Source organism: Notolepis coatsorum (assembly GCF_963971535.1).
Source record: "Notolepis coatsorum genome assembly, chromosome: 18".
Taxonomy (NCBI): Eukaryota; Metazoa; Chordata; class Actinopteri; order Aulopiformes; family Paralepididae; genus Notolepis; species Notolepis coatsorum.
In genome coordinates, this window is record NC_140182.1 from 18,488,654 (window position 1) to 18,502,759 (window position 14,106).

The 14,106-nt window shown below is 44.5% G+C and overlaps 1 protein-coding gene across 1 annotated transcript in view; it reads right to left on the minus strand.

Annotated features, from left to right (window-relative positions):
• The window catches only part of LOC311244886 (F-actin-capping protein subunit alpha-2), a 57,393-nt gene that overhangs the window by 10,160 nt on the left and 33,127 nt on the right, over nt 1–14,106 (minus strand). Inside the window, exons 2-5 of the mRNA XM_084334573.1 lie at nt 12,880–12,943; nt 9,284–9,335; nt 9,109–9,172; nt 2,582–2,788 (exon numbers count right to left, since the gene is read on the minus strand). Of these exons, the coding sequence (XP_084190699.1) occupies nt 2,582–2,788; nt 9,109–9,172; nt 9,284–9,335; nt 12,880–12,943 (387 nt within the window). The remainder of the gene's footprint in view (nt 1–2,581; nt 2,789–9,108; nt 9,173–9,283; nt 9,336–12,879; nt 12,944–14,106) is intronic.

Genomic DNA, 14,106 nt, shown 5'->3' on the forward strand with positions numbered 1-14,106 from the left:
GACTTCCTGACGGGCAGACCCCAGGTGGTAAGAGCCGGCAACTGCACCTCCTCATCCATCACGCTCAACATAGGGGCCCCCCAGGGCTGTGTTCTGAGCCCCCTCCTCTACTCCCTGTACACACATGACTGCGTAGCACAGCGGAACAACAACACCATCATCAAATTTGCTGATGACACAGTAGTGGTGGGCCTGATCTCTGCCAACGACGAAAGGGCCTACCTGGAAGAGGTAGAGAACCTGTCACAGTGGTGTCAGGAGAACTGCCTCTCCCTGAACGTCAGCAAAACAAAAGAGATGATTGTGGACTTCAGGAGGTCGGGGGTCAAGGACTACAGCCCCCTCAGCATCGACGGGGCACCGGTTGAGAGAGTGAACAGTTTCAAGTACCTCGGAGCCCACATATCCGAGGACTTGACATGGACCACACACATTGACAGTGTTGTGAAGAAGGCACGACAACGCCTCTACTTCCTCAGGCGCCTAAGGAAGTTCCAAGTCAGTCAGAAGATCCTTAGGAACTTCTACTCATGTACAATAGAGAGCATCCTGACCGGCAACATCACCTCCTGGTTTGGGAATAGCACTGCACAAGACCGTAGCAGACTACAAAGAGTGACACGTTCAGCCGAACGCACAATTGGAGGGGGGCTTCCCACCCTCCAGAACATTTACATCAAGCGGTGCAAGGGGAAGGCTAAGAGAATTATTAAGGACTCGAGCCACCCGAACAACTGCCTCTTTGAACTGCTGCGGTCAGGCAAGCGATACCGGAGTCTTAAGGCGAGCACAGAAAGACTCAGAAGAAGCTTCTATCCCCAGGCCACCAGGCTGCTAAACGAACAATAATCGCTAAACGAACAATAATCACTATGCAACAACCATCAAATGCACACAGCACACACACCCACACGCACACACTCACTCAAACAAACAACACACTGCAGCACCCACTCTCCACACTTTAGATCACACAAACACACTTACACTTTATATTTATTGATAAAGGATTTGCACTACAACTCGTACACCTACTGTGAATTGTACCTAAATTGCACCTCGTCCCATTTCTCCATTTCTGCCTTGCACTATATAGTATTGTATATTAGTACACTGCACAGTATTGTATATTGTATGGTAACTACGTCTATTCTGCATCGAACATTGTACATATGTCTAAACTGAACACTGTGACCTCTTTTTTTTTTACTTCTAATTTTACTATGTTTTTATTTCATACTTATCTTGTCTTGCACAGTCTCTGGAGCGCAACAGTAAGAAGCATTTTGTACAAAAGTATTCTGTACTTCTGTATGACAACTATTAAAGAAACTTGAAACTTGAAACTTGAAATATATTTCCTTGGGCAGGAGATACTAAGTCCTGCGGTTCGGCGAGAACAGAACCCGGGGAGAGCTTTGCTGATCAGCCATTAGACTCCTGAACGATCGATAAATTAAGGACGACGATTCTCTCTCTCTCTCTCGGTCGTAAACTCAAGATATTCGCGACAGGCGAGCAGGTTTACGGTCTGGCACATCTGCTGTGCTCTTCATCAGACCATTAGAGTGGTACGCGGGGAGATGCATCATCCTGCAGACCTGCCCTCGGCTCGTAAATAGTTAGGAGAACACGGAGCCGACTGAGGACATGACGCTGTGTGGTCCGAGTAGACCTTACACCCGCCTCGCCAGCATCGCCCAGCATGGCCGTCTCTTCCACATTAGTACTAGTCTCTGGCTGACTGACGACCGAAGCACCAGGCTTAAGCCGAATGGGATAAGGAAGGCATGTGTTGTGGTGTTTACAGGCAGTCGAGTGATTACAATACCCCCCCCTTGCACTTAAGTTACAACACATAAATATGGATCAGGGTGACGGGGGAATTCTCTAATACCAGACGTTGAGACACGTGCGGTTGTGTTTCCAAACTCCGCGGAGGGAACCACGAGCGCATCTGCGGCTCACGCGTCAAGCAGACTCTTATTCCCTCTCCGTTCTCTTCGCAAAGCAGAAATAGTGTGGAAAACGCTGCCTCGACACCGCCCCTTCATTAGCGCTGAATTTAGAACAGGAGCGACCGAAAGCGGCCAAGTGACTAGATTCTTTGTGGATGGAGACCGGTGGCGAGGAGGCGCGGCCACAGTGGTGAGGCGGCGCGGCCACAGTGGTGAGGAGGCGTGGCCACAGTGGTGAGGAGGCGTGGCTACAGCAGTGAAACCGCTTCCGCTCGCCAGTCAGAAATCATTCTACAATTTCACACTGATGGCTTATCAGGAAATGTTATGCTTTAAACATAATTTCCTCCCCCCCCCCCTTAACAACAATAAAACACTTGCTAGAATTACATACTTTCCTATATTTTAATTGAATAGATCCATCCATCCATCAATTTATTTTATTACTGTTCCCACGTGCTAGTTGCTACAGGGAAAATGTCTCATCTAACCCAACAACTGCATCTGAAATGCCCTCTGAGAACGAGAAGCGATTAGCGACGCAGCCGAGCCGCTCTCGGCAGACCGTCCTCTACGCTCGGCTATAGACCGGGTGCGCGCAGCAGCGGGCCATCATCACGTACAGTGCAGACTCCGCTGGGGTAGTGCTCCTTGACGTAGGCCCTGACGGCGCCGTCCACGGCACTCCTCCAGCCCTCCAGGGAGCCGTCGACGTCGTGGGGCCGCGGGTCGCTGGCCTCCTTCCGCAGGTGGTCGAACTTAAAGGACATCTTGCTCTTGGGGTCCAGGACCCTGCCGTTGCCCAGGTCGCCATGCTCTGTGATTAAGACCTGAGAGAGAGAGAGAGAGAGAGAGAGAGAGAGAGAGAGAGCAAGAGAGAGTTATAATAAAAAAATATATATAACAAAACACATCCAGCTACAGTCCCGGGCTTAAAAAGGGAAAATCCACCCTAAAATAGAATCCTCATGTTATTTCTATAACATTGTACAGCTCGGTTTCGTTTTGTGAATGTGAATAAATCTCTCCTTAAATCAAACACCAGAGACAATATTCTAGTGATGATGTCATTAAGAGACACATCTCCACCCCCAACTCTATTTCTGTGCAAAAGTCCAATCTTTGGCCACAATTTACTGGCAAGAAGGTTCACATGGTATCTTATATTGTTGATACCGTAATTCCTCTAATAGTAACCGGTATTCAATAAAAAACCGGGTCTCTATTAATGACCGGGTGCGCTGTTGAGCTAAGCAATTATAAGCCAGGCCTCCTAATACAAGCCGGGTTTCATGTATATTAGAGGAATTACGGTATTTCCCTCAATGGATTTACCATAGGCAATATATTTTGTTATTGTTGTTATATGCTGGCCTGGCTGTGCAGTAAATACCATATAATGGTATGGTGTTAATGTTTACCAAGAGAGTAAGCCTACCTCAGAATTGTATAAAACGAAGTTATTATTATTATTATTATACCAGTATTGTGATTGCACTATTTTACTTTATTTTACTTTTTTTGACCACCTGTAATTGCACTGTTTACTAGAGTATTTCATACAGTACTTGGTTTCAATAAATGAACCCAGTACATTTTACTGGGTTCAAACTGACACAAAATGTTGATTTATTCATTATGATCTGTTTGAAAATTAGAAATATAGGCCTCTCTCTTATACATGCCTCCTCCTAATACAAGCCTGGTGTCCGCTACAGTTGAAACAAATACAAGCCGGGGTTACTATTAGAGGAATTACGGTATTATTGGTGCCATTTATAGATTATTGCAATTTTTTTCCGTCTATGTTGAGAATATAACCTCTATAAAAAGCCCCCGCTTTGGAAACACTTGGCTTCGTTCCAGTCATGACAATAAAGTACATCTGAGCCACAGGGAGAGAACAGAGGGAGGGAGGAGAGGGAGAGAACAGAGGGAGGGAGGAGAGGGAGAGAACAGAGGGAGGGAGGAGAGAGAGAGAACAGGGAGGGAGGAGAGGGAGAGAACAGAGGGAGAGGAGAGAGAGAACAGATGGAGGGAGGAGAGAGAGATCTTACTGCGATATGGGCACTTTTTCAGATTCAGAGATGCATTTAAATAAAACTCATTTTGATGTAATAGCTCAAATGAAATGTCTATGACCTCCGTCATTTTTTATTTATTTTTGTATCCCCTCTTTCTCCGATTTCTCTGTTTTTCTCCCCGTCCCAATTTAGTCGTTGTGCCAATCCCCCCCCCTCCCCTGCCTGGTTGTTGTGCGCATGTTCTCCTACTGGTCGGTACAAGGGAACCCTGAAGTCATCCGCACACTTCCTCCGACACGCACGGCAACAGCCAGTGACTCTTTTTTCACCTGGCAGCGAGGACTCTCATTGGTGAAGCGTAACGCGTGGGAGGTCACGCTGCCTTCATCAAGTCCTGCCTCCGCTGAGCAAGCGCCCAGACCTGACCTGTAGGCGTCGCTGTCCACAACGCAAGATTCCCACCCATGACTTCCCTCCCCCTAACTCAGCCAAACAAGTTAGTATGACGATCAGCCCAAGCCAAGGCAATGCTGACTCCGGGAGTCGAGACCGCAGCCTCTTGCATTGGTGACGAGCGCAATCTCCGCTACGCCACCTGACCGCCTCAACTCCAAAAAAGTTTCATCACAAATGTTTATAGATATATTGACTCGTCTAAAATCACTGGAAGAGCATAATGTAAATTCTGGATTGTCCCTTTAAGGATCCATTTGGAGATCCATTTGTAAACACTGTAGAGCTAGCAGCTAAGTTTGTTACTACTGCAAATATCATCAGATGTGAGAAGAAATGTGAATGTTGAAAATGTATTCTCTGGAAAAGTATTTCTATTCTGTGTATTTAATCATTTTTATAACCAATTCTTTCTCTGGACAACGTCTCTGTCCTATATTAGCATCGATTGAACTGGATCATTGAATTCTCAAATGAATTGTTCTTTTGATTAGATTCACTCATTCAATCTTGATTTTGACTTGAAATTGACATTGAGGGGCAACCATCATTTACAGTGTCGTCGAGTATTACCGTACATAGTTATCAATAAAAAAAATAGATTCCTTTAAAACATTACACACTCAAACACAATTTAAAAACAATTACAGTACTCTAAATCGACCGATGGACACTAGTGTGCCTAATTTCAGTGTCCACGATTCAAGAGCACAGAAGCAAAGGCAGATCTACCAAGTTCAGTGCAAACTCCAGGCATTTTAAGTGTGAACCAGTCATTTGTTTGTGTAATATACGGTCCAGAGGTCTATTGCAACGGTGAGGTAATGTAGTTTGGACATTCTCCAATTATGGCTTTAAATAGAAACAAATGCCAGTGCAAATTTAGTCTTTCCACCAAAGAGGACCACCCAACCTCTTTGTACATGGCACATTAGTCAGTATTATAACCATCACCTGTGATAAATCTGATGGCTGAATGATATTATATATAGAGTCTAAGGGCTTAAGAGTAGAAGCTGCCGTATGTCTATAAAATCACGTCAGTGTAATACAAAACAGACAGGAAAACTGCTTAAACAACTCTTTCTGAAATCCAATCTTTTGCCACAATTTACTGGCAAGAGCGTTCACGTCGCTTTGTATATTGTTGAAATTATTGGTGATATTTAATAGATTATCACTCATATTTGTTGATACTATAACCTCTATAAAAGCCCTGTTTAGCTTTGGAAACACTTCCCGTCATGACAATAAAGTACATCTGCCTTTGATAAAGAGTCACAGAGAGAGAAAAGGAAGAAGAGAGAGAGAATAGCAGAGATGGGGAGAGAATAGAGATGAAGAGCGAATAGCTAAGAGGTGACTGGTGAAGAGAGAGAATAGCAGAGAGATGAAGAGAGAATAGCAGATGGAGAGAGAGAATAGCAGAGAGATGGAGAGAACAGCAGAGATAGAGAGAGAATAGCAGAGAGATGAAGAGAGAAAATAGCAGAAAGAAGAAGAGAGAATAGCAGAGATGAAGTAGGGCTGAGCCCAAACGTTCGGACCTCCGTTCGTTACATTGGCATTCGAATTCTAAATCAACATTCAAATTTAAAAATGTTAATAAAAAAAGAATATTCGGGGACAGCCCTAAGATGAAGAGAGAATAGCAGAGAGATGGAGAGAGTATAGCAGAGAGATGGAGAGAGAATAGCAGAGAGATGGAGAGAGAATAGCAGAGAGATGGGGAGAGAATAGCAGAGAGATGGAGAGAGAATAGCAGAGAGATGGAGAGAGTATAGCAGAGAGATGGAGAGAGAATAGCAGAGAGATGGAGAGAGTATAGCAGAGATGGAGAGAGAATAGCAGAGAGATGGGGAGAGTATAGCAGAGAGATGGAGAGAGTATAGCAGAGATGGAGAGAGAATAGCAGAGAGATGGAGAGAGAATAGCAGAGAGATGGGGCTCATAGCAGAGAGATGGAGAGAGAATAGCAGAGAGATGGAGAGAGAATAGCAGAGAGATGGGGAGAGTATAGCAGAGAGATGGAGAGAGAATAGCAGAGAGATGGAGAGAGAATAGCAGAGAGATGGAGAGAGAATAGCAGAGAGATGGAGAGAGAATAGCAGAGAGATGGGGAGAGAATAGCAGAGAGATGGAGAGTATAGCAGAGAGATGGAGAGAGAATAGCAGAGAGATGGAGAGAGAATAGCAGAGAGATGGAGAGAGTATAGCAGAGAGATGGAGAGAGAATAGCAGAGATGGAGAGAGAATAGCAGAGAGATGGAGAGAGAATAGCAGAGAGATGGGGAGAGAATAGCAGAGAGATGGAGAGTATAGCAGAGAGATGGGGAGAGTATAGCAGAGAGATGGAGAGTATAGCAGAGAGATGGAGAGAGAATAGCAGAGAGATGGAGAGAGAATAGCAAAGACGAAAAGAGAAAGAATAGCAGAGGTGAAAAGAGAAACCAAGGAGAGGACATGTAGAGAGAGAGGGAGTAAGACATAATATGGTTAGAGTGGAGAGAAAGACACTGATATCAAATAGACAGAGGAAGGGAGAGGGAGAGGGGAGAGAGAGAGAGAGAGAGAGAGAGAGAGAGAGAGAGAGAGAGAGAGAGAGAGGGAGAGAGAGAGAGAGAGAGAGAGAGTTCCTGTTTACTGCATCACAAGTAAACACAGCCGTTGTTCTAGTTAATGAATTTCCAAACAAGACGCGGAACCAGCGGGGAGCATGATGACATTTTTACATAACCTCTCGCAACGATCACTTAACGAGGCGGTGCACACTGCTGTGCCTGGGCGTCGGGGCCCTGGCGGGAGCTCTGCGGCGTGCGTTGGCTGCAGATAACGAGATAAAGACGCGCCTGTGTGGAGAGGACATACGATGAATAGCAGTTATGTCCTCCTGCTATTCTGGCTCCGTCACGAGAACACTGGGACTCAAAATGTGCTTGTCCTTTATACCCGTGACCATCCTCAACCCCTGCTGCGATCCATGGAGGTTTGGACTTCAACCCAAGGCCTAGTCAAAAGTTTGCGCCCACCCCCCCCCCTATTCAATTAATCAGTCGGTTTTGGTGTTAGTTGGCTTCGTTGGTGGTTTAGTCGGTTTTTTTTGGGTGTGTTTCCACACTGAATGAGTCATTTTCAAAGAAATTGTGAGCACATCTCTGATAGGCTCTAGATTTAAAAAGAGGTCCTTCGGCATGACTACATGGAACATCATACAACAAACTCTAAAACTCAATATTTTGGTATCCTTTGGTCAGTTTAAATCCTTAAATCGCCAACATACCATCATAATCTGCAATTGTTTAATTGACTGTACTTTATTATGTTTTGCATTTATTTATTGTATTTTTTTAACATATTCATTATGTATGTAAACTCAACGGCATTGTAAATGAAGGCTTGTGCTCAAAAATCTATTGAATGAATGTGGGACTCTGGGAGAACAACATTTTACAGATTTGTCAACATCAACTAATCGATTACTGGTAGACTAAGAATGTCTTTAGTCAAGGACAGAATACACATTCTACTAGCCATGTCTACAAATCCTACTATTCTATTAGCCAATTTTACAAATTCTACTAGCAAAGTCTACAAATTCTACTAGCCAAGTCTACAAATTCTACTAGCCAAGTCTACAAATTCTATTAGCAAAGTCTACAAATTCTACTAGCCAAGTCTACAAATTCTATTAGCCAATTCTACAAATTCTACTAGCCACTTTGAGGTCAGTTTCCTATTTGAAACACTGCTTTAACAGCTAAAGACCATTCGCCGCTGTGGTTGGTTGACACTAAATGTAGTTCATGCCCTGCTCTTTCTGGTCCTTTTGAAATAAATCAAATTAATTATCCAGACGTGGAGAGACAGCCTGATTAGAAATGCAATGCATGGGTCCTGGTGTAGTACAAGTTTGTCTGATGTGTCATATCTTGATAATGAAGGCTGGTTTCCTCTCTTAACCAGCATTCTTCCAGATCGTTCACAGCAGTAGAAGTAATTTTGTGGTTATAAAAGAGAATACCACTAACGTACCACACCAGTCTAACTTGGACGTCTTGCCATACCAGAAATAGCCTCGGTCTTGAACAAATTTTGTGTTTGTGGGTGTACATGGTGTGTGTTTTCTGTGACCTCGGCTTACCTTACTAACCATTCGCACAGCCACTGATGTTGAAAAAGGGTGGAAAAAAACTCCATGAGACGTTTGAAAATTGCTCGACATAGGTAGCTCATGCTTCTGAAAACCACAGAGTCGTTTTTCTTTAACTAACACTTTACTATTAGAAGCCCCGCATGTCGAAGGTCTGCATTCAGTTGGGTGCACGTGATATTATCTCCTGGGTGCTCCTGGTTGTGGAGCGGATTTGAGTGGCTTGCAGTAGAGTAATACGGTAACGTACGTGAACATGGAGGTGCAGTGGTTTTCACAAGGGTGGTGAATTACCCATGATGCCAAGCGACTTTCACCATTTCACCATCCCTGTTCAACATCAGTGGGAAAGGTAGGCTGAGATCTAGCAGAACATACACTTTACACACCACCAATGTCTGGTAATAGGCGAGAGGTCACCAATGTCTGGTAATAGGCGAGAGGTCACCAATCTCTGGTAATAGGCGAGGGGTCAGAATTATACTGGTACGGTCAACTACATGTCAGTGAACCATCAACTCACCTGTTCTTCATAGCCCTCAACTTTCACCGGGGTGAACTGGTCCACGTTATACTGTGCAAACGCACTGTGAGGGGAGAGAAGACATGTTGCATATTACTAGTAACGCTCATTTACATATTTCAAAATGTCCATCTCTCCGAAAACACAAAACATTCGTATGAGAATCATGACTTACTGCGCTGCACCTTCCCTGAGAAGATTGTCATTGTTGAGCAGCAATCGCACATCTGTGGAGGGGAGGACACAACCGGAGATTAGAAGAGAGAGGAGAGGAGAGAGGAGGAACACAACCGGAGATTAGAAGAGAGATGAGAGGAGAGAGGAGAAACACAACCGGAGATTAGAAGAGAGAGGAGAGGAGAGAGGAGGAACACAACCGGAGATTAGAAGAGAGAGGAGAAACACAACCGGAGATTAGAAGAGAGAGGAGAGGAGAGAGGAGGAACACAACCGGAGATTAGAAGAGAGATGAGAGGAGAGAGGAGAAACACAACCGGAGATTAGAAGAGAGAGGAGAGGAGAGAGGAGAAACACAACCGGAGATTAGAAGAGAGAGGAGAGGAGAGAGGAGAGAGGAGGAACACAACCGGAGATTAGAAGAGAGGAGAGGAGAGAGGAGAAACACAACCGGAGATTAGAAGAGAGAGGAGAGGAGAGAGGAGGAACACAACCAGAGATTAGAAGAGAGAGAAGAGGAGAGAGGAGGAACACAACTAGAGATTAGAAGAGAGAGGAGAGGAGAGGAGAGAGGAGAAACACAACCGGAGATTAGAAGAGAGAGGAGAGGAGAGAGGAGGAACACAACCAGAGATTAGAAGAGAGAGAAGAGGAGAGAGGAGGAACACAACTAGAGATTAAAAGAGAGAGAAGAGAGGGGAACATAACCAAACATTAGAAGAGAGGAGAAAAAACAGAACAGATGGGGTTGGGACAAGCGTAGAACTCCAGGAGGGGACCATATGACACTAAAACACTCATACTAATCCCAACTCAATATTTCTAAAAGTCGATCAGAGCAGCAGCCATGCCAGGGGACTATTAGACACGAAACATCTGGTCGCAGTCTATCAGAGCAGACAGACAGACAGACACACAGTGAAGCTGGTCTCAGTCTATCAGAGCAGACAGACAGACACACAGTGAAGCTGGTCTCAGTCTATCAGAGCAGACAGACAGACACACAGTGAAGCTGGTCTCAGTCTATCAGAGCAGACAGACAGACAGACAGACAGTGAAGCTGGTCTCAGGGCCAGTCTATCAGAGCAGACAGACAGACACACAGTGAAGCTGGTCTCAGTCTATCAGAGCAGACAGACAGACAGACAGTGAAGCTGGTCTCAGTCTATCAGAGCAGACAGACAGACAGACAGTGAAGCTGGTCTCAGTCTATCAGAGCAGACAGACAGACAGACAGTGAAGCTGGTCTCAGTCTATCAGAGCAGACAGACAGACACAGTGAAGCTGGTCTCAGTCTATCAGAGCACCAGACACACAGTGAAGCTGGTCTCAGTCTATCAGAGCACCAGACATGCCAGGGGACTAAAACAGACATGGTGAATTAACAGCGTTTGGGCCGTGAAATCACCGGGAGATGAAAGGGAACGAGGGTCTCACTGTGGGACTGTGTGTGTGTGTGTGTTGGGCTGTGATAAGGAGCAGACACCCCCCCCCTTCCAACACTTCTCCGAGGTGACAGCACTTATCGAGGCAGGGAGGATTAACCATGGCAATACACACACGGGGCACAGCTTTGAACATAGGATGGAGGCTGACGTGCGCTGTGAGTGTGCTTATAGGTCTTTGTCATTTAGCACTGCCTGAATGGTGCCCATGTGATCAGAAAACCGGCAGTCTCTAGGGGCCGTCCTACTGACTGGATGAACCCAGTGGAGAGAAAATGAGCATGCGTGTGTGTGTGTGAGAGAGAGAGAGATATGAAGAGACAGAATGAGAGAAACATCCAAAGTGCCCGTCATCATAGCTTTGAACATTCAACGATCCCCTCCAGATGTATTTTAAACCCTTAACAATGTTCCATATTAAATAACGATTTGTATAAATATGTTTTTGTTCTCACCAAATAGTTCAATAAACAACAGACAATGGCTCAGCACTGCATCTCTACCCACGTTGAGATGCAAGGATCTATGAATAATATGCAAATTGGCAACAAGCAACCATATGTACCAGGAATCCCAAGCCAGCGGTTTATAATCTAGACATGTTAGTACCTCTTCAGCGCTCTGTGTGCGCTGAAGATATGGGTGTCAACTTGTTACCGCATATTGGATGGCGAGAGGCTCAACCCATTAGTGATATGGCACATGCAGAAAAGCTCTCTCTGGTGACAAGTTCTGCACAACAAGTCTGTAGTCTAACAAGGAGTTATAAACCATATAAAAATATGTTTTTGAGTGAAAGGGATCTTTAAGTAGGGCTGCAAAATTCATAAAAGATCAAATGGTAATTGCAAGTGTGCTTTCCAAAAGCACAAAGGGGGGCAATTTGTCACCAGGGTGAGAGTGTTTCTTCTAAACAAGGTATTCCAATGCTGAGTATTAAGAAGGCCAGCATGTGAGAGAAACTCATTATCTTCCTAGTAAAATCCTAGGCATTAGTATCAGTTTCTAAGGGAGTAAATCCCAGGCATTAATATAATCTTCAAACTGAGTAAAATCCTAAGCAATAATATCATCTTCAAACTGAGTAAAACCCTAGGCATTAGTAACACACTGTTATATTCATTCATTGGCTGGAAAAAAACCGAATTCTGTAGCAAAGAAATGTCACAATATGCTCAGCAAAAATGCAATATGATTTTCTATCACTCACTACCATTAACGGTTAACAGTCGGTCGTGTGGTAGTGAAAGGGTTAACCCTTTGTCGTGTAGCAGTGAAAGGGTTAGCCTTCTGTGTTGTCGCAGTGAAAGGGTTAACCCTTTGGTAGTGTGGTAGTGAAAAGGTTAAGAGGCATTTTAACCCGAATCTTATGGTGTTGTGAGGAGGACATGTGATGATAAAAACCCACCGACGTGTCCTGCGACTCGAGAGCTCAGCACTCCGGCCCTCCGACGTGGCTCCGTGGAGAGCAGACCTCTGGTGAACTGCAGAGGCCACTTCCTCCTCTACTGTACTTTCCACTGTACCAGGCCCAACTCAAGGGAAGCTGAAGAGATGGCTTATAAAATAGTGTCTGAAGTTCAGTAGCGGCCTGCTCCCCTTCGGGGGATGTCATCCGGCAGAGATCCTCAGGGGAGTTCTATGTCAGATTATCACAGCGTTTTTTGAATACTTTGAATACTTAAAAAAAAAAATATATATATATATATATATATATAACAATAATAAACTTTTATAACAAAAAGCCCTGAAGGAAACATGTTGCCGTTTTACATAACCTTGACTTGATTTGGACTTGATGTGGACTGTGGATACGGATAGCGCTGGTATGGCCTGTATGCCTCCCTTATTCTTTCTTCCTGGTAAAGCTTGTATATATTGTATGCGTTTCTATAATGGGAAATTGATTTTTATGTGACTGCTTTGGCTGCCCTCTTGACCAGGACTCCCTCACAATGGGACCTCCCTGGCTAAATGAAGGATAAATAAATAAATGGAAAATAAAAAAAGGCCTATATCAGCGAATCACAGTAGAGGTCAGCGTGTGTCGTTTCCATTGTACACCATGTCAGTCAGACTGCCTGGTGTTGTTTACATTTATGCCATGCAAGCACACGGTGAGCCTCGTCAAACAGACAGCAACACTCACCGTTAAAGACTTCGTTGAACTCTCCCGGTGGGGCGTGGATGACGAAGTTAGCTGCTATGCGTATCTGCCAACAGAGAGGGAACACACTTTTAGACAGAGGTACAACAAGACACACACGCACGAATACTGACTCCATAGGGGGCCTTAGCTATGTTTCACCCGCTGAAACGAGCCCCATTTCACTAGCAGGGCTCCGGATTGACAAAGCATTATATTTGCCTAAAACATTATATTTTCATTAATAGTAATCGGAAATATAAAATGTCTCTATATTGAAATGGCCCATTCAAAACATTCTACAAACATCACCGTTTTCTAAAATAGCCTAATCAAAACGTTAGAAAATAATACAAATCAAACTGTACTCTTTTCCAGATGGGAGAGTGTAGAGTTCTCATTTTGTAAACCATTGAAATAATGAGGCAGCAGTTTAGACTCATTTTGGAGTCATTGAAGATTGCGCTGCATATATGAGAACGGTATACACCGCCTGACCGCCAATGAATCGATAGAAATCTGAGGGAAGGCATTACTGTCCGTTGGTTTGTTTTTTATCGTGCCTTGGCAGAAACAACAGCTTTGTGGAGGGTTCACCACCCTCCCCAAACCTTTCTGTCCATCAAAACGGACACAAATTGCAGAGGCGGAGGGACATAAACGCGGAAGAGACGGACTCGACATTAACCCCGTCCAACAAACGGATACTCCTCGTTGAAAATGAATTCAAAACAGATGTAGACGGTCAAGACACGAGGAATCAATGTAGCAGCATTCTGTTATACAGAACACGGAGAGGGAACATGAAGTGTGGGAAAAGCAAATACATATGATATAGGAATTAGGAACATAAATAATAATAACATTTGGGGGTTTATTAAGCAATTTAACATAGTGCGTTTTCAAAGCCGATCTACATCTTTTATTTTTTTTATCTACTTTTTCTCCTCCTTTTTTCTGTGATTTTTCTCCCCATCCCAATTTACCTCTCGTGCCAATTCTCCCTCCCCTGTCCTGATTGTTGCTCACATATGCCCCGCACTGGCCGGTTGTAGGGAGGATAGAAGTTTTGCATCACATGTCCCCTCCGATACATGTGGAGGCAGCCCGTCACATCTTACACACTCATTTGTAACGTAACGTGTAGGAGGCTCACACTGCCCCCGTCATTTTCCTGACTTTGCTGTGCAGGCGCCCCAACCGACCTGTAGGAGTCGCTGTTCACAACGA